Raw genomic sequence first — 27,537 nt, forward strand, 5'->3', positions numbered from 1 at the left:
ACAAACACTTGCACTAATGCTAAACCTTCAAAGTGGAAAATTAGAGACTGGAAACCTTTACATTTACAAGAATCTTGCAAAAGGTGTCTTCGGGTGTACTTGATAAACTTCTATTCTCAATGCACAAGCCTCTAGTGAGGTTGTATATAATGTACATATTGTAAAACAAGTGCAGCAGATGTGTTATTGGTGAAATAAAATGCAAAATGTGCTCCTATGCCAGTCTCTCAGCCTTTTGATTTGGTTCTGTAGTATGAGACGTGAGGAGTGTACGCATCAAAGTGCTATTCGGTCTTGTACCATCAGGATCTGTCTCTACTCGAGTGGCAGTCTGAATTACAGATTTGATGACAGTCGTGCACGAGCCCAAAGGATTCAATACCAAAAAGAAAAAAACAAAAATGAGTAAAGAAGAGAAGTACCGTTTGTTCCAGTTCTCTCCTTTTCTTTCTGGCCCTGCAGTCTCTAGCAATCCAGCTTTAGTTTGCACCTAATCACTCCTGTCTCCCACAATCACCTAGTCCCATTTTCTGTCATTGGTAGATATTTTCCAGCCTCATCAAACTGCAACGCATCTCTTTACCGGAGCAGCCCCATGTTGCACCCGCATTCCTTTTCTTCGGCAGTATCAGAGGTGGCTGGAGAACCCATGCACAAAGCTGGCAGTGAGGGGATGCTTTTATACCGGCGTGCAGTTATCTATTGCTGCTACATAATTCTCTTAAAGCTCTGGTCATTCTCCTCTTGCAGCTACCAGGTGCCTTCCATGAAATGCATTGTACTTTCACTTCTGTAGCATCTTTTTATTCTGCAAATTTTCCATATATTCTCGCAATTGTGTTGCTTTGGACAGACGAGGGGAGTGCGGGCATCACTTTTTTTTTTTTTTTTTCTCATTTGGTCAAAGCATGTTTCTGAAAGCACAATGCAGTACCATACATTTACATACTCTGTAGAATATTCAACTGATACATGTTGAATGACAATAACCAGACAGTCATATGAACGAAAACAGTCTTAGGTCCTGAGCATAATAAAGTTCTCACATACATAGGTCGACAGCATATGTATAGTCTAGTATGTCGCTGCTTTTGCAGGTGAATCATTCATAAAAGTCACAGGGGTTTTTTTGTACATAATATGAGCTTTTTAAAAAAAAATTAAAAAAAATATGACATGGTCTTTTATGCACTGGTGAGCTTCAGCCTCATGCACTCCAAGTTCATGCGATTACTAATAAAACAGGCTTTGCCGTCTGCATCTTGAGAAACATACATATTTTTCAGGCCACAAATGCGATTATAGAGGTTTGATGGAAAGGTTATACTGTTAAGCTCTCTTAGCATCTGTGGCCAGTTGAGCTATATTCAATTACCACTCGTCACTTGTTTCCGGGAACGTTTGGTTGCTGTCTTCTTCCCTCTGCAGTAACTTGCTCATCGAGTCTTCGCTGAGCGTAATGGAGTTCTCAGTCTTTGGGACAACAGCAAATGGGCTGTGTTGATAGCGCGGCAGCTTGTTCACAGAAGCTTCAAAAACAGCATGACTTGTGAATCAGGTAAGAACTATCAATATTGTATGGGTGTCGGAGAAATCCCCGTACACCTCTGTGAAAGGGCAGTCCAGGTTCCAGTATGATTAACACCAAGTGCATTTTTGTCAGTCACGTTTATTAAGCACTGTCTGTCCACAGTTCAGCTGGGAGTGCATCCAACATTTGGCGATGTGTTCATGTTCTCTGACACTTTGTTCATTGGTGTGTTAAACAGCACCTATCCGGTGATGTGGTACTTGTAGAGTCTGTAGGTTTGGGCAGGTAAAGTAAGGAGCAGGGAGGAAACATGTTGCTATCCCATTGGAAGCAAATGGCAGTGTTGGCCCATAGAAAACTTCCTCCTTCCCCTCTGTACTTAGATCCAGCACCTGGAGGAGGAAAATCATAATGTAGTACATGTTTCTCTGCATTTTGTTTGACTCTTACAACAGCTGTAAATATGACCGTGAGTTCAGTATGGATCGGGGGATGGTGATGTTGATCCTCTACTTCGGTGCCGACTGAAATGCTGTCCATTTCAGTCTGGATGGACATGAAATGATTAGTGTTTCCCAGATTTTCCTTCTGACTTTCTCGATACCCATATTTGCCACTATGGAGTTGACATGGACTGGAATTAAATATCTCAACAACTCTTGGATAGTATGCCATGTATTTAATCATGAGCCCTCTTGTTGTTCTCGTGATAGATTTGAACCACTTTAGCGAATATGTCGTTTCATTAGTTTGTCATTTGGTTTGGTTTATGATCACACGCTTGTGATTCCAGTATTACACACCGACATTGTGACTGTGAATTGAAGTATGCCTTAGCAATGCCAGCAGACTTAAGTACAGCCTCTTAAAAGTTTTAGCATGACTGCAGATTCCCCTTTTTCTTTGAAACTAAGGAACAGAATAGACCATTTCATACAAGAGAGCCATATACAACCAGATTTCTAATTAAGTTGTGAGATTATGTCAAAAGTAAACGTAATTTTAAACTCTGCTCTGGTTAACTGAAAGTAATGACAAACATATCATAAATAGCACTAACTCAGTAGATAAAAGTTTCAACTGAACTTGCTGGGCGGGTAATACAGTTAAAACTGAATTACCCGCCCAGCAAGTCCAGTTTAAACAGTTTAAACTGAATTACCCGTCCAGCAACATGTTTCAAACATGTTGGGACAGGGATATGTTTACCACTCTGCCTTTTAACAATGTTGTAAGCTTTTTTGAAAATGAGGGGAGCAGTTTTTTCATATTTCTGCTCAACAGTTATTTTGCCATAATTTGGTTTTGAGGAGAGGAGGCCACCCCTTCACTTCCTCCTCCACAACCACTAGCACCCTGAAACATGTGACTTCTCACATGTTAGTCAGGTAGGTTAAAAAAAAACAAAAAAAAAACCAACGCCTTTCCAATGAGAGGCAAAACATCCTCGAGGGCAAAGAAAAGAAATCCAGTTGCCTTTGTACAGAGCTGTTATAATATGTGAAGAATGGGGTTTGGGATTGTCCCACTGAAATAAGCAAGGCCTTTCTTGAAAAATGCTTTTTGGATGCCGTCCTATGTTGCTTCAAAACTGTGTATGTTTTTAAGCTTTGACGCTTACTTCTCTGATGTGCCAAAGCCACGCGCACTAATGCACCCACATAACGTAACCAATGATGACTTTTGAACTGTGCGCTGATTAGAAGCCAGATGTCCATCTCTTCTGTAGCCCAGTGGATACAAATTTAGATTAATCAGATCACAGGACAGTTTTCCAATTCATCTGTCTTTCTGAAGTGGCTTTGGACCCAGAGAGGGTGGCAGCATGACTGGATCTCTCTGAGGATGTGAGTTTCTGTATTTAATGAGCTAAAGATTATCAACAAAATAACTGAATTTGCATTACTTCATGTGATTAGGTGTAAAAAGGTCACCTGAATGCATGCCAGAGGTTCATTGGTCCAAATGGAGTATCCTCCAACCACGTAGATCCTGTCATCATGGACGGCCACGCCAGACTCGTTTTGACCTGAGGAGGGCAGAGTCAGCACAATGTTTTACTGTGGCTAAATGAGGGAACTCTCACAATATGACTTCCATTAGGGCAGGAGTGTATTCGGAGCCGAAGACTAGGCTACGCTTCTGTTCTCTTTCCTGACACTTTGTCTTCAAAGTGGATCCAAAGACAAAAAAAATAGGGAACTCAAGTAGGTGAAGATGGAGGCTTGAAGATGGGAAAGAAGAGGTCATGTGTACAGTAAAGCCTGAGAGCCAGTGTTTGCCTTTACATGACAGTGTCTCCAGAGTACAGCATATCCACTCAGGAGACATAAAGTACGTTTTAATTTTCCAACATCCTACTTTCATTGGTCTTTAGCAGTGTGTGCAGTCTTAGGACCTTCTTTACTGTTCGCTGCTCCAGTTTATGAGTTATTGAACAGTGTAAAATAAACAAAAAAAAAAACAACCTTGTCTGCCTTTTGAGACAACTGCTGCCACCTAAATAGCGAGCATCTGTCTGTCTAAACGTGACTCATATTAACACCTCTAAAGCTTACTATCAACACCACATGCAAATTGAAATAATTCTAGTTCCACACTGTGTTACACAGCATGACTTTCTTGATCTAGTGCAATAACTTTATGGTGTTTTGTCATTATCATTAGTTTTACAGGGATTTTGTTATTTCTAGGCCAGATCTCAACTGTTTTGTCCCATTTCATCTCCTGTGATTAGCTTCATATTTAGTGAGCGAGAGTTGTATCGATGATCTCACTCAGCTCTCAGGAAGACAGCTGAGAAAGCTACAGTGTTAATGTCACATTCAGTGTTGCTTATACTGTTTCTTTTTGCGGGCAAATAACACAGTCATGGAGCTTGACCAGCTGTTTACTGTCAGATAAGTAATTCTGCATATACATGTCCCCACTGCGGTTTCCTCACTTTGCCCACCTGTGAGGAGGCTGAAGGAGCAGCGTGTCCACTGGTCCAGGTCCATGTTGTACGAGTCGATGTGACGAACCAGGATGCGGTCGTTGTTGTAATCTAGGTCGTTCCCACCTAGCACATAGAGCTGCCTCCTCACCGCCGCCATGACGTGGTACACTCGCCTCTGCAACATAGGACTGCGGGCCAACCACTCATCCTGAAGAGGAGTGAAGGTGGTGGATAGGCAGATGGATTTGAAGGGGGAAAAATGTGAGAAAATTGATAGATGTGGTGCAAAGACGAAGGGAGAGAGGGTAGATAGGGAAGGAGGATGAATAAGGAGATTAATATTTAAGCATATCCATGCATGGGTAATTGATGTATGCTCAGTCTTAGATAAATAACTTGACACTGGAGCTCTGGTTTGTACTAATGACTTCCCTCCCTATTTCTAATCATATGTTTCAGCCACTCCATTTTACACCAAGGTTCCCTGCTCATCTCACTAAGTGTGTGGAAGCTTATTTCAAGTCAGTGTGTGTGTGTGTATGAGTACTTGATTGAGGCAGAGAATAAGAGAGAATATGTGTGTGTGTGTGTGTGTGTGTCTGCTGGGAGCTGACGGGTGGCCATCTGTTGAGGGTAGAGTGGGTGGGGGGTTGCTGTTGCTCTGGCAGGTGAATGTAGATTCATGGTGAATACAAATGAGACTCTCTCCCTCTTTCTTTCGCTCGCTTCTTCATTCCCCCGCTTTCACGCAGACGTGTACAAACACAAACCCAGATGGATATGCACCTTTCGCAGATACACACCGCATACTCCCATGCTATATACCGCCTCACCGTGATCCAGACCTCTTAAACAGCTGCCTCTCAAACAGGCACAAACAGAAAATGCGGTTTAGCACAGTCTGATGTAATCAACAGTTTAACTTAAAATTGTCTTATGAAAGAGCACAACATCGACTGTATTTTGTTTTGTCGTTCTTTTCGTTCTTTTCTTTGTGTGTTTGAATTTACAAATAGAAATAACAACAAATTGCATATACAGTACCGCTGATTTCATTAGCGGTAAAGTTAGCTTTCCTATTTTCCACAATGCCACTGGCTTTCATTAACTTCCATATGGTGGGAAAATCAATTAGCAGACACTTGACACCTGCCTGTTGTGTAATCCATCACAATTGAACATAAGGTCGGCATTCGTTTTCTGAATAAATGCCTTTTAATGTTGCGCAGACGGTGTTTAAGAGTACTTTCTCAAAAACATAGCTAATATCATGATAAACAAATATGTCCGAGAAGGCTTGAAAATGTGAAACAACACTGGGAACTTAAAAAAAATCCAACATGTCGGAAGCATTTTAAGATGCTCTCAATAACACACCTGGATTCACGTCAAGTCTTTTTGTTCTAAAGTGAATTAAAGCCACTGCTGGTCTGTCTGGTGAGGGACTGAGTAATCCCCTCTAACATCGAAACATCTAAGTCTATTAATTGGTTTGTGGCCGGGCACTCACAGTAGCCCCACAACATGATGAAAACACTGACATATTATGCCTTTATAAACAGGATTCTTACAGCGACTTATCCATTTTGGATACATGGAGACATCAGTTTGGAGTTCTATCTGACGGGAAATTTATGTACAGTTCACATTAAAGTGGATATCACATGAAAAAATTCCTTTTTTCTTGTTTGAGAGTGTATTTTTAGTTGTCTGAAGTGCCTTCTGACTCAAAAACTCAGATGTAAAACATCTCTTCCACTTCACTTCCACTGGCTGTCGAGGTCTGAAAATATGTCATTCAGTGAGCAGCTCAGATTTGTACCGCAATGTAACACTACAGTACCAGTTTAGAGTGGAATTATCCATCTTTTTCTCCACCCACAACTGCAAAGCATGCCACATTACCTGCATCTCGAAAATAGGAAACTCTGCTGCATTTGCTTTTATTGCTTTGTTATGAACAGCAATTTCTCATCCTCAGTTACTTGACTTAAGAAAATAAATGAGCTAACGATCCTCTACCAGTGCTTCCTCCAATGTTTTTCAGTCTACGTAATCCAACTTCTTGTTGATGTGAATTTTCAGCTTTTGACTAGGAAGCTGAAAATAATTAGTTTCCATTTGTTATTGAACGCCGCATCAATAGCAAAACACCTAAACTCAACATTAAAAAAACAATTTTGTAAAAATCTGTAAAACTTTGCCCACACCAACAATTCTCAATGTTAACATCTTAAAAAGTAAAGAAAATACAGAAAAACAGCGAAGCAGAGGAATGACTATGTGGTTTTGATTAGTATTTTCTTTATCCGTTTGGTGTGTGTTAGTGTGAGCTTTACCATGTGTGCTACTGCTAGGAATTCAAGCTTGGTGCAGTTATGTTCTCTTATATGGTAAAAACATACCTCAAGAGCTACTGAGTGTAATGTTTGCCCAAATCATCATTTGAATAGTTGTTTAAAGCCGTATGACAGATGGTTTATCAGATCCATTTTTACAGAGCAAGAGTGAAGAAAGTGAACCAAAACAGGAAAACTGCAGCTTATAAAGTAAAAAAAAGCGTGTTTAGATGCAACAAAAGTTCCATAGAACTGAAATGTTGTGTAGAGTTGATGAGAATTCTCTATGAGTTTACTAATCCCTGTCATTTTAGCCTTTGTCATTTCATCATTACTTAACCACTGAAGGAAATCCTTCTTACTTGATGAAACACATAAGAACAGTAAAGAATCTCTGTATTATCAATGTTACCTGTTCTGGGTCGTACACCATCAGCCGATTTTGGTACTGAGCAGTGTTTGTAACTCCACCTGCAACCAAGAGGCACAACATCTTGAACTTTTAAACAAGTTTTAGTACAATTATGCATGCAGCAATTTATTTGTCCAAAGTATGTCCATGCAAATACATTTCCAGATATCAGTAGAACTAAGATAAAAGCAATACATTATGGAAGAGTGAGTACTGGGATTCTTTCTTCTCCATTATTGCATACCTGAGACCCAGAGCAGGTTGTCAGCCACGCAGCCAGCATGGCAGGACAGCGAGCGGTCAAAGGGCTGGACAAACATCCATTTATTCCTCTTGGGACAGTACCGCTCCACAGAGGGCAGCACCTGCCTCAGTTCATTCCTGCCACCCACTGCATACAAGTACTGACCCAAAGCTCCAAGGACAAAATGTTCCCTGCAGGCCTTCATGGGGGCAATCTCAGTCCATCGGTTTCCCCGAGGGTCATATCTACAGGCAGTCCTCACTGCACATGTCCTCCCAGTGGCATGCTCCATCTCACCGCCCACAACAAACAGGAAGTTCCCCATCACAGCCACACAGTGGTGGCTGCGCCCCGTGGGCATGGGTGCCAGCTCGCTCCAGTTTGACCCTCCTGCCACCCGTACATGCTCCTGTGCGGATGGGTTGAAGTACCGCAGCTCCCTGACTCTGCTCACCTCCCTCTTTCGGCCCCCGACTATGTAGAGGGTGAGGGACTGGAAGCGAGGCCTGGTGCGGGCCGACTGCCGGAGGGGCTGAGCGAAGGTGGAATGGTGGTAGTCCAGGGCTTCATCCACCAGAGCGGCAGCAGTAGGGCTGGACTGGACCACAGGATGGCTATGGGCAAGGTGGTGTAGGGCTGGGACATCCATCAGGCCGTAGCGGACATGCTGCAGAAGATCCTCTGTGTACTGGTAACGACAGTCATGTTCCAGCCACAGAACAACCAACTAAATACAAAAAGAGAGGACGACAGGACAGACTGTGTTCACTGCTCACGGATAATATGCTCCAATGTTAGCATTCATTAAGAGTTGTAGCAATGCAGGATTTCATAGCAACTTATCGTCAAAACATTGAGATACTAAGATATTCATCATTTTAGTATGTTTACAATAAATGTGTCAACTGCAAATTCAGTTTTTAAAGAAGGATTTACAAATGGGCAAGTCTTTGTTTTAAATTGGAGGACATTATTTCAAATGTATTGTGTGTCGCCTTCTTTTCTGTATCATTAGTGAAATAAGTTCAGCTGAATACGTTCATGGTGGGGACTTGATTTCATTCCTTTTTTTTAAAATTTAAAATAAACTATGTCAACAAACCATGTCATTTTCATGCAATCGTTCAAATGGGACGTGTGAGGAAAGAAGAATTTAGGAAAAGGCAAGACAAAGGGTTAAGAATACATAGCAGGAGAGAATCAAATCAAATGAATGAAAGATCAGAAATAGGAGAGAAGAAAAATAAAGCGAGATGAGAAGAGAAAGAAATGACTGAGCGACCGCTAATAAGATTTTTTTTTTTCCAAGACACTGTTAGGCTATTATGGCAGGGCTAAGGCAAGCCAGCCCTGCAGCCAAAGATGCCAACACACACTCGCACACACACACACACAAGCATTTATTAGTCAGTAGCATTCAATATACAGACTGTAAATATCCACAGGCAGCATCCTTTGTCTAATGCAGCCCAACCGAGTAGCAGGGAAAGGATTTAATTGAACTTGAGAGCAGTGGAAGGTTATTTAGCTGCGACGAGGTGTGAATGTGGGCGAGATGACTGGAGATCACTGATACCATTATCAGGAAAACAAAGTGATTTTCAGGACAAACCGTGCAGAGCCTGAGAACTTATTACAGAGGAATAAAGACATGTTTGGAGAGAAATGAGCAAAAGCAACAAGAATGACCAAGAATAAATTAGACTAAATTCACAATATCACATCTGAGGTGATAACATTAAATTTGATGTGCGATGTATGCATAAATACTCAATGTGTGCATTGCTCTCCAAACAAGGCTGCCTTTCTTTTATTCACCCCTTTTAATCCGCTCTAAAGGTGTGAATATGCGACAAACTTGCAAGTAAGGCCTCTGTCTTTTGTGGCATCTCTGCCACTCTGCTGTCTCTCCCTCCTTTCCCTCTATCGCTCACCCCGCCTCTCTCCTCCTCATCGCTCTGAAGTGACAAAGTGTGAGCGTGTGTGCACTACGGCAGCTGACTGTGAAGGTCACGCTGCATCACACAACTTCCTCAGGGCACAGAATAAATCAACTCCTTCTCCTTCCTTTCCCTACGCTCTGAAAGAGAAAGTGCCGGGGAGAGAAAGAGAGGGGGAGTGTGTGTGTGTGAAAAGGAGAGGGTGATGGAAGAAGATAGTGAGGGAGAGAGGTAAGGGGAGGGCGTGAAGCTACAGAAAGACAGCGAAGGATGGCAAGAATGAGGAAGAGGAAAAAAAACAAAGGCAGAGAAAATGTGATTTCCAGAGCGTGAGAGACTCTAAGAAAACTGAGTGACGATGATTGACGGCCGAGCTGTATCGGTCCGGTATTGGTGCGCACCCCACCAGCCTCCCACCCCCACCCTTTCGGACGACAGACCCCGCTTGCTGTTCGCTTCCGTCTGATGCCCAAATTAACCTTCTGAGCGAAGTGAAGGAGGCCCAAAGCAGCCTAATCAGAGGCTGATTATGGCAGCGGCGGCTGGCTAAAGGGTCAGGGTAATTGTGCCATCAGAGGCCTGATTGTTTTCAATCAGACGGGCGGCCGAGTGACAGCTGGGGGATTGGGGGCCCTGATGGAGCCGCGGTGGGCCTAATCAGAGAAGAGAAGGGGAGAAAGAAAGAGAGGGGGAAAGAACTGAGGGTTGGTGGGGGTGGTGCGGGGGCTGATTGGTGCAAATGAACAGTCAAAATGGCAAGTCCCCATCCTACACTGCCGCCTCACTCTACAGTCGCGGCACTTCATCACACACACGCATGCTGGAGACAGACGATCATACTCGTGCACACAAACTCAGAAGCAGCTCTTCCTATTGCATATCCTCATTAATATCAATACATGATGACATAGTCTGCATGTTTCTTCCGCATGTCTTGCATAACTGTGTTTGTACAGTATATTTGTGATATATGCTGATAGGTTTGGGTAAGAGAGCATTCCTGGAGACTGAACCTAAAGTTAACCATAACTCCTCTTTCTTTGTCTAACTCTTAACACTAACACCAGGTTCTACTAACTTTAACATGTCTACACCTTACAAGTGAACAAATTACTTACTGGGGACATGTCCACATTATGTGTGAACTGGTTTATGTTAGCACAGGATGAGTGACATCTGCCCTTTCCCCACACAGTAACATACCTTCCATATCTCCTCCTCTCTCAGCGAGGTGAGGCGGTCGCTCTTCAGCACCTCCCTGAGGAGGCGGTAGGGCAGCTGCAGGGCCTCGTCCGGCCGGCTCTGGCTCAGCTCGGACAGATGTTCAACCAGGAAGCCCACCACGGCCTCCTCCAAGGCAGGCAGGTGAAACAGGTCTGCCACGCGGTACAGCTCCAGGTAGTTCACGCTGCTCAGTTCCTGCAGCATAAATATGTTGCAGAAACACTGTCATGAATGTATGTCTTCACCATCTTTTTCAAAGATGTCTCTGTCCTCATTTACCTGCCCATTCAGTGCTTACAATCAATTAAAAAAGTCCCCCTTAAGTATTATCTTTCTGTCACCAAAAAGGTACTCATTTATGATTCCATTTTTGTTTTAGAGCATGCTACATGGACAGTTTACATCTTTAAGGAATTCATCCCCAGTACAAATACACCCACAAACCCTCACATGTGGAAGCAGACAAAGGAAAATTAGATAAGACTGCCATCTTCTGGTTGTCCTTCAGCATAGACAAACAGCCAACTACACACAAAAAAAATTATACTAATGCATTATGACAAGATACATAAGAGATGTGTCTATCTGTCAGACAGGAAGCATCATTTCTGGGCTTCACCATTCCAAGTCTAATGGGACATGAATGTGTTTACCAAGATGCCATTGTTTTCAGGACATGTAACATTTAAGTTTATTTAAAAAAATGTTGAGAAACAACAAAGGCAATACTTCATAGTGGTTGTTATACACTGACAGACCAGTCCTTAAAGCAGACATTTATAATCTAATCCGCAACAGCTTAGTTTAGCTATGTTAAAGTAAATAACAAAAAGTTTTGTGTTATTTCACTAGTCCACATTAAAATTTACAACACATGAGAAAAAAGGTATTCAAAATTAAAATGATGATTACACAAATAGCAGTGATAAGCAGTTTCATACACAGGAATTCCAGATTAAACTGAGGGTTTGTGAGGTGATAAAAAAGTTTTTATACTGATATCTGTTTCAGTGTTTCAACTTGTCTCTTCTTCGATATTTAGACATGAAAATAATTGAGCATTTGCTGAAATTAAACCTCGTGTAAAGTTTCGAGGGAAGGATCCTTATTTGGCAGAGATTTCAACAACTCAAGACATTTGAAATGTGACCTTTTCAACATGCTGCTTTTTTGTAAGATGTTAGTGGCCAAAAGTTGTTTTTAACGCGTTCCGTGTCATTTGTGTAAGATTTTTATTGTAAAATGTAGTGAACCAGAGTTGTCAGGAAAGTGTGGTGGAGCAGAAAGTGCAATAACTGTAGCTGAGATGTGGAATGGATATACAGTCATGTTAAAAAGAAAGCCCAACCTCTTTCAGTTCCAAGGTTTACTTATGAGGATGTAATAAAGATTCATCTATCCCCGACTGGGTAAGCAAGAGCCGGGTGATGCTAATTAAATGCACTTGATTACCTGATCATCAGCAAGTGTGACCACGAAAGGCAGAAGTTTTGGCAGTTTACTGGAGCATTCAGGCGTGAGTTAGCACAATACCAAGGGGGAAATACATCAGCAATGATCTTAGAGAAACAATTGTTGCCTCCAATCAAGCTGGGAAGGATTATAAAGCCATTTCCAAACAATTTGGAGTCCATCATTCTATCAGAAGAATACTTGGAAATTGGAAAATATTCAGGAAAGTTGACAATCTTCTCACGAGTGTGCATCCTTGCAAGTTTACCCAGACTAACCAATGCTGAAAGAAACAGCTGAAAACCCATGAGCTACATCTCAAATTGCACAGCGGTGAAGGGATGGAGGGGTGATTATCTGGGCTTGTTTAGCAGCTGCAGGACCTGGGTATCATTCAGTCATTGAGTCAAGCACAATCTCCTCTGAATACCTAAGTGTGTTCTAGAGTAAAAGTGTTCTAGAGCAAAAGTGAGTCCATCTGTCCAACAGCTGAAGCTTGGTTGAAATTAGATCATGCAACAGGACAGTGATCCCAACCAATGAATCCACAATGAAACGGCTGAAAAAGATGAAAAATCAAGGTGTTGCAATTGTCCAATCAAACACCCGACCTGAACCCCATTGAACTGCAGTGGCGTACCTTAAATGAACTGTGAATAAACACATGCCTGCAAACCTCGATGAAATTAAGCAACATACCAAAGAAAAGTGGGCCAAAATTCCTCCCCAATGATGTGAGAGACTAATAAGGTCATAGAGAAAATGATTACTTATCAGATATTAAGGTGTTTCTCCATTGTCTAAACTTACAAGTGAGAAAGATATCAATGGGCAATGATGGGTTCACTATCTTGCCTTTAGATACTTGAGGATGTGAACAAGGGGAAGACAGGGGTTCAACCAGCAACCTTCTAATTGAAAGACAACCACTCTGCCTTCTGAGTAATAGGGATCCAATGGGTGTATTTCATTTTACAAACACACACTTTGCTGTTTGGCCTAGGTTTATTCAAATAAATGTTACAGGATATGTGTTAATCTGAGGTTGCATTTACATGAATTTAAGAACTAGCAAGGACCAGATTATCAGTTCATTTAGTTTTCATTGTGTACTCATATATAAAACTTTCAAACTGAAAAAGGATGTCCTTTCTTTTTTACATGACTGTACAAAGTAGCAATACATAGAAATACTAAACTAAAGTAAAAGTTTAAAAAAAAACAATATAATTCTATATGCAGTTTGTAGCTCATAGCAAGGTTTGCTTCTGTAATGTATCCAAGCAGTAGCAATGAGGCTTTACAACCACCAGATGGCACATTAGAGGTATCTCTCTTGTTGTCATGCAACTGTAAAGACAGGAATGACAAAATGCAGCATAAACAGATCAGTAAATAGGATGGGATTTAAGGACACTGATACCAGGAGAAAACTAAATAATTCATGCAAATAGGTTCAGACTATGTACTGTAAATACATTATATTAAATAGCTGTAAAAGTGCTGCAAAATGCCACAATTTCACACAGTTTGACAAAATCATAGTTACTGTATGTTGTAAAATACCTTAGACTATTTCTGTTCTGCAGTAACTTCAACCTGATTTATTTGACCTGGAGCTGTGCTTGACCTTGTACCTAGAGGACAGTAGACTGACTTTGCTTCTGTTCTAACACGTGCACCTTGGTCTTGTGATAAAATGCATGATGCACCCAGGAGCGTGGCCTAGTTCTGAGAAGAACAGAACTCAGGCACCGTAGTGTAGATGACAAGTATAAAGGCTGCTGAAGTGTCCATGAGGAACACATTGAATGTTCTTCTGTCCCCGAAATCACTCTGACCTTTAAGTTCCCTGTGGAGGAGGACTCACACGAAGCATTGCTACAGTAGACTGACGAATTACAGCACTCTTTTTATAACTTACATCAAACCCTGACCATGTTTGCTCATCTTTAATATCTAGGAGATCAACTTTTGATACTTTTTTGACTACAGATAAAAAGTTTGATAACTATCTTACTTCTTCAAATTTTGTCTAAGGCAGTTATCTTAGCTTAGCATAAGAATCCTAAACAGAAGCTAGCCTGACTCTGTCAAACGATGCCACAACTAAAAAAAAATCCCTGACATCCAATTTGGGTTTATCTATGTGAACAACAAGCAGAAAGGATTGATTAAGGATTCGGTTATTGATTAAACAAACTGGTCAATTAGCTTTGAACGTATCCAGACTGAGCAAAGCTAACTGCACCACCTTGTATCCAGTGGTTGGTGGTAATCATTACACCTTTATTCCTCATAACAGAACAATTTCACTATTGGTTACTATTTATTATCTGGTTTTGTACAGAAATTAGAAAGGGAAGATTACATGTAATGCTCAATTGCACATTGTTATATCAGTGAATGTGTTTGTGAATGGGATTGTTCTACAAGAGTACGGATGCTTTAACTTTAAATATTCTATCCCAAGCACATTTAGCTCAGTGGGTACTCAAAAAAACTTCAGGTCTAAGGCTGAACTTACACTATAACACTATAGGGTAGATCATATCATCCTAACCACAGTTCATTTACATTGTTTCTTGTCCAGCTATGAAGGCAAAAGTGCCAAAAAAGATTCTAAAAAACGTTGGCGTAGCATTCTGAGATCAATATTCAATAAATATTCAATACAGTAGAGATCAATATTGATCTCTACTTTCAAATGAGAAAATCGGACACTTATATAACAAAGGTGATTGTATTATTAAAGTAATTCCACTTCAATTCAAGTGGCTCATTAGCACTTTGTCTTGATATTTCCCAACAGACAGGGCCAAACCCATTGAGTGGAGCACACCTCTTAAAATTCAATGGTCACACATGGTTTCCACCACCCTGACAGGAACCCTGCAGAGTCAGTCCATTATTTCTTGGTACAGTAACTGAGAGCCCATAACACTTGTGAGGATAGACAGATTGATATCAAATGGTGTGTCTCTCGTTTTTTGTCTGTCGCATGTGTGTGTCTGTGAGTGTATACCTGGATGAGGTAGTGTGAACAGAGGTTGAGGAGTTCCAGCAACTGTAGGTGGCTGCCTGCAGACAAGACGTCTTGAATCACAGCTGGCTCGAGCAGAATCTGGGCACAGCAGATAATCAAGGTCACTTAGTCCAGAATTTCAGTTTTACTGTAGCTGAGATGTAGCTCGCTTTCAGGTGTGCTTTTTTTTGTTGCAACTCACAAATTTGCTTCTGTATTTATGACTATTCATCACATACAAAGGGATAAACTATAATTCAGAATGACTTTACATTAAAACTGTTCATTTCTCCTCAAAGAGTCTCAAACTCTTTGAAACACTTTATCACAGAGATCAGTATTCACTGATGTCTGGAAAAACATTCATGCATTAAAGAGTTAAATAATAAGCATATATTAGATAAGACAGACTTAATTAAACCCAATACTAGGCACTATACTGAGTATGAATTATTTATCTATTTATTTGTTATTCACTGTTTTAATTGAGAATACCAACAATATCTAAAATTGTGTTTAATTTCAACAGATGAGTGAAAATGAACAAGTACTTTTAATGATTCTCTATTATCCTCCTAAGTTGACATCAACATATCAATGCAATTTGTAGCACTTATTCTCCCATAATTCTTCATGTTTAGTTGAATGAACAGCAGCTGAAATCATCTGATGAACGCCTTCCTCTTTCTCCACCATGTCATCCACCCATATGCAACATAAAATGTTGTAACACAGCCAATTCATCCTCCTATGCTCGCAGGAGTAGAGCAGGGTGGTGTTGGAGTACTGTGTGGAAGGTCAACTATTCTAAGCACATTAACTGAACCACAAGAAATTGAACCTTCCATAAAATGCATATTATAGATCCAGTCACATTAAACATATTCCGCCTCACACGTTGGCCTTACCTAATCCAAATACATTTTTTTAGGGTAGGAACAGACCTTTGATAATCCATTCAGCGGCGTTGCCCTACATAGCCACATTACCGTGACAGCATTAGAAGTGAAACTCAGAAAAATGACTTCATCGTTTGTCTCCATTGCCTCTCAAAACTGCTGATACAGCAGAGGGCTGAACATGATTTAGCAGCACTCATGGGTATCATATTTTATATTATTTTTTATTTTTTCAAATCCTGCTCATCATTTATTAATTCTAAGACAGATAAAACAGGTCTGAACACAGATGTACTACTTCCTTCCAGTAAATGTTGTCTGCTTATCATAAGTGATGTGAAAAACAGTACACTGAGCATTTGGGCTGATTACATGCTTTGCTTCTCACAGAGTAAATAAACACACTCTTCCACCATTTAAGGAAATGGTTTATCTGAATTAAGCTGTTTGTTTATAATTTGTTTGAAATGACAGACAAATTTTTCCATGGACTACAAAGCCAAAAAGAAAAAAGGAAAGAAAAAAAAACAATTCCAGACAGCCGTTCTGATAAGATAGTTTTTTTTCCTTCTCTGCATCTGCATATTTCCATTCATCCCAGAGTGGTTCTCCGCCAGGCCTGGGCAGCTGTCCAGTTAACCACAAGCACCATCTATGAGCTTCAAAAGCTGCCCTGAAGTATTCAGACGGGGCCAAAAATAAGAGGTTATTTACTCAAGCTACTTGTTCCATATAACCTAAGGCTGAGAAAGAACACAAATGCACTAATCATCAATTCCAATCAATGTTCTCCTGATTTAGGAAAACTTGACTATAAACTGAGATAAGTGGAATATCAAAAAACAAACCCTATATTTTCTTTGACTCAATCAGCATCCTGTCAGGAAGCAGCAGCAATGATGGCAAGCTGGAATAATGACTGTAATAACTGTAAGTGAATGCTCTTCATATCCTGCTCTCTCCTCCACTCCAGAGGCCCACTACTGTTAGAGTACTTCAACCTCACACAGCAGAAGTCAGTTTTATAACATCATGCCTGGTTCAGTGTGGGAGTACAGTTACCACCTAAACTTACATTTATTGAGCTTGCTACGAGTTTCTACCTGCAGTAGATAAAAGCAGCATAGCATGCTATATGTATTCTGCTTTAGTATCTGGTCCATGTAAGCTAACTCCAGTTCATACTACTATGGATGTTCAAAATTGACTGAACTATCCATTGTGGCACTGGCATGCTGTAAAGATTTCAGTGAAATTGCATAATGAATACAAGTCTGAGAGTATTATGTGACGGCATGTCTATTCAGTCACCCTGCTGGGCTATGACATGTGGCCAAAGGATTTTTATTGGGTCATTATTTACAGTGTGGAGATAAGCATATTGCCCTCATCTCATCCACTATCATCTCCTCTAGGCAGACAGGAGCAGAGCCAACCAAAGCAGCTCGGCTTGAAAGCCTGCTGCTGACCTACTTACGCTCCCTAACCATTCCACCCTTTGCTCATTTCCACTGTGGAAATTAAATTATGAGTAATTACAACGTTCTTGGTCTTTCAGTATACTAAATGAGCTGCTATGCTGCTTAGTGGTGCTACTATCACTGGAACCAAATAGGTCATGTAAGGTTTATAAAAATGATCACACATATACAGTCGTCTTTGTTGATGGGGTGAAAGGGCAACATAGTCTCACATTACTATTTTGCAGATTCAGCATAAGAACATTGTGCTTTACTCTTTGTTCAGCATAAATTTAAGTATGCATTTAGTCTTGGAAAACTGTTCAGCCATTTGACCATAATGGCACAGGAACAGCCATCCAGCCATTTATTTTCTATACCTATATATATATTCTATTCTGTTCTATATACTTAATCCAATGAATTATTGGTTTACGAGATTTGCAAGTCATTGTGTCGTGTTTACTTGCATTGTGTTTACACAGCATCACAACCTTTTTTGGTGGGTTGTATATAAAACGGACAAATTTACTCAACTATTGTTTGCTTAGCATGCTGTTAACAGAAAATGAGTTTCCATAGTTATGGTACACAGAGAAGAATGACTGATGGCAGAAAAGGAGGATTGTGTAGTTTGTTTCGTGGTTAGACCTTTAGTCACATTTTGCTAACGCTAAAAACGCTAAACTCACTTAGTTAGCGTAGTTAGCTTGGCCATTTTAATTTTCTTAACAGTGCCAATATTCAGGCCTTTTTAAAAGCCTGAAACATGTGCTTGTTTGTAGTTTGAATAATAGGGAGAGTGATTTGATGACTGACAAGCCAAGGAACAAAATCTCAGAGGCTGATGTTAGCTAAATGGAAGCTGAGTCCTGAGATATTTTTTTTTGTTCGCACTGCTCAGTCGAACATTTATCAAGAGGTTGCCTGAATGATGAAACTGTGAACGTGCTTACAAAATGACTGTATACTAACACTCCGCTTTGAATGGAGAACATTATTTTTCTTTGGTAATACATGGCAGACTTGCATGTAGTAATGTGTCATTACTCTGAAATACAAGGGGAAGTTGCTTGTTAGTGGAAAGGGAGGCTGGACATATAAAATCAGGTAATATTATATCTTAGCAATACAGAATAACCATCAAATCTGCTCTTTCCGTAGAAGAATGTTTCTTATGTTAAACCTAAAGAATCTGAAATACCAGTGCTGCTGACAGCTTTTAGGTCAGAACATAATTTAACATTAGTGCTGGGCATTCATCAAACATTTTATTACATTTGCACTATGTGCTGATAAATAATATTGCTTATAATACTTCAATGATGTCCCAATATCAGTGTGAGACGTACCATGATGTATTTTTGTGAGAATCCCTGAATTAATTTCTCTTTTCTGTCTGTTTACCTGTGATAGCTTATACTCACCTGTCCAGTGTAGGCAAAATCTAAAGCGTGCTTCAGTCCAACGCTGGTCACTCCTTGCAGAGTCACCTCATCTGCCTCACTCTCCACCATACACAGGCTGAACATGGCCTGATAACACATAACCAAAACTTAGAGGTCAGCTGAGGAACCACCAGGTTAATGTGGAGACTGATAGGTCATATACAGACAATGAAAAATAAAAATAAAATAAAAAAAAAACATTTAAGATCTTTTCTTTATTGATTTAGCTGTCTAGGCCTGGTTTTCTTGCCTTTGTCAGTGAGATCTATCGGTCTTTTTCTCATCCTGACTCACACACAGTCACATGAGTGCAGGCTGCGCTCCGTGTGAAATCAAAGTGGCAGACACGGGCTCTGCAGTCTGGCGCTGCTGCGCGTGAGTCCAGCTTGCTGCTCACTAATCAAAGCGATTGATTGGTGTCACACCATGAGGAGATGACAGAGCCATTGATCTGTGCCAACCAGCAGAGAGCATCAATGTGGAGGGGAAGAAAGAGGAATGAGGTTATGAAGTCTGTGGTTTTTTATTTGTTTTTTTTGGATGGCAATGGGACAAACAACCATAAATTGCTTGTGATGAGTAATTCCAACAACTGTGGACATTTATTTAACCCACAGTTTCATTTCCTCAGGATAGTGACCCTGCTAACCTGCAATTTTTAACTATGTTTTGAATCACAGCAGCAGCGTGCAACAGAATCACACCACTCCATCTTAACTGAGAGATTAGTCAGTGAGAGATTAGTCTTCAAAGGCCCCCTGGCTAGCGTGTTATCATAACATGTTGTCTTGTCACAAAAATTACTTTAACTCCTTCCAAAAAACTCAGCCTGTTTTCCCCTGATTCATACCACCCATGAACTTTAACCAGACTCCGACCAGCTCAGGCAAAGTGCTCTTTTGTATTGCGAATCTGATGTGTGTGACCGGGTCGCCTCAAGAACACGTTGAGTTTTTTTAACCAATCCCTGTTCAGCTCTCCTCACAGCGCCCTCCTTGTTGATTCACCATCATGCTAATTAAAAATCTCCCACTCCACCGAGCACAGGAGGATCCCTGGCTTAATCTGCGGTGTGATGGTGGCTGAGTTATGGTCAGTGTGCACATGAGTGTAAAACAGAAAATTGGATAGAGACACAGGCAGAATGTAAAAGGTAGAGTGCACGTAAAAGAGCTATAGAACTCAGACAATGTTTCTCAGAGCTGTTCACATCATAGAGTCCTCTGACCTTGGAAGAGGAAGAAAAGGAGTGCTGGTGGTAACGGATGGCTCCGGGGATTTGGAAAATAGATCTGGTGCAAAGAATCATTGAGCCACAGAGCCATGCTCACTGTTGGTCTTTTATTCGTCTTTTAAGTTGCAGCTCTGCATTTAGCCTGATCTGCTGGCAAAATTAATTTGTGGTAATAGTAGAAAGGACTTGTGACTTCCCCATCCACACAGTGAAATAATGTCCTCTTTAAATATCCTCTTTAGGATGCGCTTGCACTTTCAGAGATACAAGCTCCAAGGAAAAGTAGCCTAGTACGTTTGTGTGTCGTCACACAAGAGTGTTGCATTGGTTAGTTCAAGTTCCCTGTTCTTCAAATATGTCTGAACTCATTCAAGCAAATTAAGCAGATAATTTAAGCAGAAACACATTGAATTAATCTGATCCTACAATGTTGCAGTTGCTCTACCACCAAACCAGTTCTTGAACTCAGAGAAAATCTAAGTTGGCACAACCCTTTTTTTTGTCCTCACCTGGAGGCACTTTTTTCAATTCAGGAGTTCATCTGAAAGATACCGAGGACTGATCAGCTTTAAATATTATGGTCTAATATAAGCACTATAGTCCATCCCAAAGTGGATTGTCACATAGATGTTATGAGGTTGTGTGTCGTGCAAGCTGAGAAATATTTGAGACAATAATAGGTTTTGATATGAGTTCTGTCCTGACTGCAGGGCTGGCAGACAATATAATCCAAAAAAGCACAGAGCGATTTGATCTGTGTGGGCGTGTTCGCTCAAGGTGGAGAATGATGCTGACGTGACTGACTGGGCCGTATATCCCCAGGCGGTCTGGACATCTTAACAATGCGGTGGCGCTGGAAGACGCAGATGACACATTCAGGACAAGTCCAGGTAGACCACTGGCGCCTGGTCACGTATACTGTGACAATCACTCATAGATAATGTGTTATAAGCACTGCTACATCTGCAGGTGTTAGGAAACGAGCCAGAGCAGAGAGAAAACACAGTTGCCATTTCCTACGTAAGGCACTCTCATCTTGTCTGCAAATGAACTAAATTAAACTCAGCAGTGGAGTCAGATGACTAAATGAAGATAATGTTGTTAGGCCACTACAGAGGAACAGGAGAGCAAAGTGAGTTTTTTCTTGCTTACTGTAGCAGGCTGATCTAATAATCTGTGTGCTGAAACAACAGTGCTGTTTGGATTTGTTGGAAGTTAAGTGCGGCATTTATTACCTGATCTGAGGAACTGAAGAAAAACAGAAGGAAAGAGAAAGAACAAAAGGGGTAGAGAAGTATGACCTCACAGCTCTCTGCAGAGAGATGTAAAAATAACCTGCACACACTCACTAACACATGGGAGCAATAATCCCTGGGCAACTTGGACATATTTAATCTCCCTCTCATTTTCAAGAGGGATTAATATCTACCTTCTAATCTGCCCAAAGTCCCTAAATCAAATCTCATCGGTGCACTTCTCCCTGTGCGGCTGCAAATCTTCTGTCAGGATATCTGACAGCGCCAGTCGACATAAGCCCCTCTGTGGCCTAACCACAGTCAGACAGAAGCATCGGCAGGAGCAGGAAATGCTCGGGCTCTGTTCAGGTGGGAGGATGATCTGGTGTAGCAGCGTGACTGTCAGTTCTTTATATTTTGTTCCATTTGTGCACACAACTTTTATTCTATTTTTATTTGAAACAGACATTTTATTCTATTGGTAGAAAAAACAACTATCTCAACTGTCATTCAAGAGGTCTCCTTGAGGCTTGGCAGGTGTGTTGCTGGGACCTGAGTAAATGTGCTCGTCACAAACTGTCTGATGACGGGTGCTCTCATCTGCCGTTCTGTCCGCTGCGAAAGGAGTTTCAGGCGGCCCTTAAGTGACCTATGTTGGTCAGTCACAGATGATGTTACAGCTTAGATATCCTGTGCTCTTAATCTTGATTGTGATGATGATGTCTAATGGTGCCACTCAGGCTGAGGCCATGGACTGTGACATCTGCTCATGCTGATCCCTACGTGCTAACATTTATACAATTTTAGATCCCTGTGAACCCTTGAAATGATTTGTTTGGAAGACGATAATCAGCTTGAAAATGTACTAACCCTGAAGTAATCGCTGCACGCTGCCAGGACGGCTTTGTGGGCATGGAACTTCTGCTCACCAGCAACCAGGGTGACGTCACACAGTTGGCCATCCTTCCTCTGCTGGTTAAGGGCAGAGAGAACTGAATCCTGGTGGGACTTTGAGTGACAGAGTCTCTGTCCTGTCAGCATCTCCTTACTGCTGCATACACACAAACACACATACAGAGTACATGTTGTCAAACTGGATTTTACTGGCTTCATTAGACAGGAGACACTTGTCATATTCATGACAGTGATAATTAAAAAAAACCAGCTACAATTAATGTTTTTCCTCTGCAATTTTCATGCTCTCTATAAATGGTGATGTGTGACTTCTACAACTGCCACCACAAATTAATTAATGGAACAGACAAATTCCAATTAAGGATATGGTGGAAAAATCAAAATATGCTGATATCTGTTTTTCTAAGTTCACAATTGCGTTAGAAATGAGCGCTTCTAAAACTCTTCTATCTTTTTGGAATCTTGAACTTCTTTGATGGCACCAATAGCGCTTTTTGTGTTTTATTTTCCAACTGTAATACATTTTGTCCGGATATTCTCCCACTGACTTTGATGGTGCCCATTTACACAACCGAATGACATTTTTGCTTATTTTGATCGAAATAAGCTATCAAGTTTATCAGTTTGCATTTAGTCAGTTCATGACTCTTCAAGTGCCAGCAGCAAGTCGGTAGTTTAGTTTCTCAGAGATTTCAGTTCACAGTCATCATAAGGCTTTCCTCTGAGTCAATTTTTTATTTGAGTAAAGAATCTCAATCATATTGGCTAGTTTGCAAAAAAATTGGTGCACATGTTCATAGTTCCTCTCAGAAGGAAATGTCATGAGGACATTGGCACATAGGAGCCATACAGAAGGTCTGTGACTGCACAAATCCGCTTCCCCAGCTGTTGGCTCTGTAGCATATCACAAATCACCAAGAAACTTAACAGGAGTTGTTAAGAATGCACGTTCACATCCAACTGCAGTGTGTGCAACAAGTGTGCAGAGATGACTCCTGGCAGCAGGCTTGCGTGGCAGTTTTACGAAAGGAGTCACTCTTTCACAGTGAAGTGGACCATGGCCCCTCTGCAATGGACAGAGGTTGACTCAGAACAATTTAATTTCTTTGGTCCAACCCATTATCCTCAAACATGTTGTCAAGTAAAGGATAGAGTGATTCCTCTGTTCATATCCCCACAATTAAACACTGGGACAGATCAGTCATGGTTTGGGGGTGTTTGCAGTTGGGGAACTTTACAAAGTCCAAGGCATATTCAGCCAACATGAATATTAATGTGGTTTGCAGTGTCCTGCTAAACCTTCAGAAACTTGTCTGGATAGAAAGTAGCCTTGTCACACAGGAAGGCAATGACCCCAAACACATCACTGGCTGAGCAAATACGAATTAGACAAGAAAGAGAAGGACGTGCTACCAGTCGCGCCATGACCCCCTTGGACACCTGATCTTGAAAAATGCATAACTGCTCAAAGAATGTATTCAAACTGCACAGGGAAAGACTTTTTCAAGCTGTCTTGATAAAGTTACTGCTCAGATGGTCAGAGTTTGCAGAGATGTGATCAAAGATCTACTGTCTTTGCACTGACCTCCACTGTGTCCTGTAGAATCTGCATTTTTGCAGGTCTGTATATACATCGTGACACACAACATGAATACGTTTGATAATGCATGTAGGATTCCCTTTAAAGTCCAGCGCCACATGGCTATGCAAACAATGACAAGATCTATCTGTCCAGAACAATCCAAGGATACGTCAGGAGGATGCCCACCCAGGACAAGCTGACGATGGAGTACGTCCGGCAGAAGAAAACAGAGGGTCGTGAGAAGTGAGAGAAAGTATCGTGGAAGACCAAGTCCATTCACAGGCTGTATGTCCAGCAGATGGAGGAAGTGAGATGAAGAAATTTCTGGCAGTGGTGGAAAAAAAACTGGCCTGGTGGATGTGCTCTGGTTACGGCAGCAGAAGAGCAGGCCCCTAAGCTCATTAGACTGTCCAGCAAACAGTAGCAGGGTGTAAGATGTTTCAGAACAGCACACACTGAAAGGAATAACCAGGCAGATGGGAGAGTGTACACAAATTATCCCTCAATAGTTATGGTGAGCTTTAGTTTTTTTTTGTGTGTATCACCATTAGCGGAAAATTGAATTTTGTGCCTTGATTTAATTTATTATGAAATACTTATCAAAGCTGCCGCCGCCTCTGAACTTCCCATTTAATTCCCATGTAATTAACAACTGATTGCTTGCTATGACGTGAATCTATGGCGAGCATGCTGCATCAATCAAACGTTTTATCTGTTAAATAGCAGAGTGTCAGAGAGTCAGTGCTAGCATTTAACTTGCTATGGATGGATGGAAGTTATACAAGATGTAGAACTAAAGAAAACCTAATTCAACGTCCATTTTTTTGTCTTCTGTGTTTGAAATAACAGCAGAAATTACATTTCCCATTTTCCAACCCTTTGTCAGACCCTTTCCACGTGGCCCCGTCCCTCCAAATCTGTCCACTTTCAGTCTCAGCTAATACTCCAAATGCTGCTGCCTGCCTGCTCTGTCACCTTCATGGTGATGTGTAGGGCGAAAGATGACTCAGGCTGTTTGTGTGGAAGTTAGACTGTCAAAAGGAGAACCAACAGGGAGAAAGACACATGCGAAGGGAAAGTAGAAGATTTAACAACCAAGGAGGGTTGAGGGAATTAAAAATTCAAATCATCATTTTCTTTGGAGGCCAATGAACCAATATCTAAGAATCAAAGTCCATGTTTTTTGTTTACAAATATCTGAAGTATATTCAGTATTGGGTTTGAGAGCCACAGACAGGTTGAAATGGAAACTGAGAAACCCTGTGTAACCATGTCTACTTCCAAACAATAGGTTAGATAACAAGAAGATGACATGGACTTCCTGTTTAGTGAAAAGAAAGCCTAAAACCCAAAACGCCAACAACATATCAATTTCTCTATAGATCTTCCCACAGTTTAACCAAAGAATCGTGATCTCAGCCCTGCAAGCTTCGGTGTGTTCCCTGTCAATATATGTTGGAGCAGTCAGCAGAGGCATGGATGTGGAGTATGTGCACCGTGGCTGGACCACCTACCTGAGACTGGGTTCAGAAGGCATTCCCCTTCACAAAGGAAGCGATGGCAGAGGCAGAGGCGAGGTGTGATGTGGCTCCTGAGGACTGTAGTTTCCTGTCTGGGTACATACATCAGCCTGATAGGACAGAACAGCATGTCAGCTTTACTCGGTCTATCCACTCAACCCCGCCGCACTTTGACAGCCTCCTGTGCGACATGTGAAGATGAGGTGTGAGGGTACACATCACGCATGATGCTGGCTTCTCCCTTCTCTCAGCTATGCTGCTGTTGACTTTGACAAGTCTTATAGCTGTTCCCGCGAGTCCTTTAAAAGCGGGGAAACACCAACAGCCATTTGCTGGAGTTCAGAGAATGAATAAACAAGCACAGCACTTCTAAGAACAATCTGGGAGTCCAAATTACTCCATGTCCTTCTTGTGTAGCTACAACCTTGACATAATGTGCGACACCACTGAATCTGATATGCCACAAATACTAGTCAGCAGCACAAGAGAGACGCACTCAGAAATCCAAGCTGCTCGGGATACTCCGATGAAAGAAAAGCGCTTGCTGTATATATAATAAGTCACCCCAGATCCTCTCAATTGCAGGTTCTCTATAGAAGGAAACCTGTGTATTCATGAAGTTGAGCTTAAGTGTAGGTAGGGCTGCTTGTTCAACTGGCTACACTGCAGTGTAGTCCCCATTGAGATCTCGTGATTGACCTGTTTGTGAATGACCTTCAGATTCATGGCTACAGGCAGCAGCTACTGACCGAGGTGGGAAATAGGGAGCCCACACCACTCAGTTCAAACCAACACATACCACACACGTCTTACTTATGTGATAATGAGAAGATATAATTCCACACATTTGGCAACCTATACAAGTCATTGCTCCCTTTGTTTCCATAGGTGTCCTTAATGTAGTTTAGATAAGAAGTTTTGGTGGTAGATTTAATATCAGCAGCAAATCACATGCCACAGATGTTTTTTAATTATAATAAATGTTAAATAACTATTCAGGACTGAGATATGAACCTTAGGAAAGATTGAATATTCCCAGAAGGTGGGTGTATTTAGAATTCGATAATCACAACAAGTAGGCCATTGTGAAACGCTCTAATCTCCTGAATGAAAACAACCACAGCATAATGTCGTAGTTTAGATTTTAGGTAGGATTTACACATGATCGGCAGGCAGGCAGGTGGGCAATCGAATTGGATGAGATGGGGGGGGAAGGTTTGGGTTGCCAGATAACCAGACACCATTAGTGCATTAACTGGCACTTTCAAAAAGCTCCCAGCTGTCAAAAGGTCGCCTAGCAACAGGCCAGCGCCTCGGTGCACAAAAACTACCGGGACTGAAAGGAAGGCAGCCTCCTCCGTGCAAGCAGTGCAGCCCTGTTGCATCCACAACAGAGCGCAACTATTCAATTCACACCACACCAAGACGCCCTGCGGCTTTGCAGGAATTTACCGTATTCAGCAGTCGTTAAACTGAATGTGCCGGAGGCTTACGTACCTCACACGAATGTGTTATGAATCAGCCCAGTCCCCTGAAGCGGCGCCAGCGTTACAAACGTCATTTGATGTCGGAGGTTCGTCCCGTTTACATCCACAGAGACACGAAACCGGGATGCAGCGGCGACGAGATACGCTCACTTGACACCGGTACTTTATTGGTTGTACTGTACAGTAGCGCCTAAATCATTACATTATAACCCCGCCTCTCCACGGTGGTCGGTCACATTAAGATGGACATAGTCAGGAAAGAGCGCCTCCAAGCGGATAATTGAGACATAGCAAACCGCATGCTTACCTGTGCCTTAAGAAGCCAACATACGTTTGTAATACAATGTCCCATAAAAAAGAACATGAATGTTATTTTGAAAAAGCACGCCACAAAGTCAAGATTCAAAGATTTTAACAGATTGTAAAACCTGTCCAAAACCTGTTTCATGATTACCTACACGAAAAAAACACGTTTTCTGATCTTTCTGATCTGATCTTTCTGATTTTCTGATCTGATTTTTATGTTCTGAGTGTAGTATGATGAACACCTAATGTTTTTTCTTCATCAGTCTGAAAGAGGAAATGTTTAGCAAGCAGAGTGATCCAAAATGTGTTTGATTCGATGACAACGATTCCGTCTTTTATGTCTCAC

General features: G+C 41.4%; 1 protein-coding gene across 3 annotated transcripts; it reads right to left on the reverse strand.

Moving 5' to 3' along the window:
* Window positions 1-1,171: 1,171 nt before the first annotated feature.
* On the reverse strand, window positions 1,172-27,039 carry klhl32 (kelch-like family member 32). Of its 3 annotated transcripts, none has more exons than XM_072393345.1 (11): window positions 26,896-27,039; window positions 25,393-25,508; window positions 22,252-22,429; window positions 18,892-18,999; window positions 15,106-15,204; window positions 10,608-10,823; window positions 7,465-8,191; window positions 7,221-7,279; window positions 4,485-4,677; window positions 3,466-3,560; window positions 1,172-1,923 (listed from the first exon to the last, which is right to left on the reverse strand). In XM_072393345.1, the coding sequence occupies exons 2-11, from the start codon at window positions 25,413-25,415 to the stop codon at window positions 1,762-1,764; spliced, it is 1,860 nt and encodes a 619-aa protein (XP_072249446.1). In that variant the 5' UTR covers window positions 25,416-25,508; window positions 26,896-27,039; the 3' UTR covers window positions 1,172-1,761. The 3 variants fall into 3 exon arrangements, with proteins under 3 accessions (XP_072249446.1, XP_072249445.1, XP_072249447.1); XM_072393344.1 differs by having other exon boundaries at window positions 22,252-22,432; XM_072393346.1 differs by lacking the exons at window positions 25,393-25,508; window positions 26,896-27,039 and having other exon boundaries at window positions 22,311-22,426.
* Window positions 27,040-27,537: the final 498 nt, after the last annotated feature.

This window comes from Leuresthes tenuis, unplaced genomic scaffold, assembly GCF_036924035.1.
Source record: "Leuresthes tenuis unplaced genomic scaffold, fLeuTen1.0.hap1 SCAF_10, whole genome shotgun sequence".
NCBI lineage: Eukaryota > Metazoa > Chordata > Actinopteri > Atheriniformes > Atherinopsidae > Leuresthes > Leuresthes tenuis.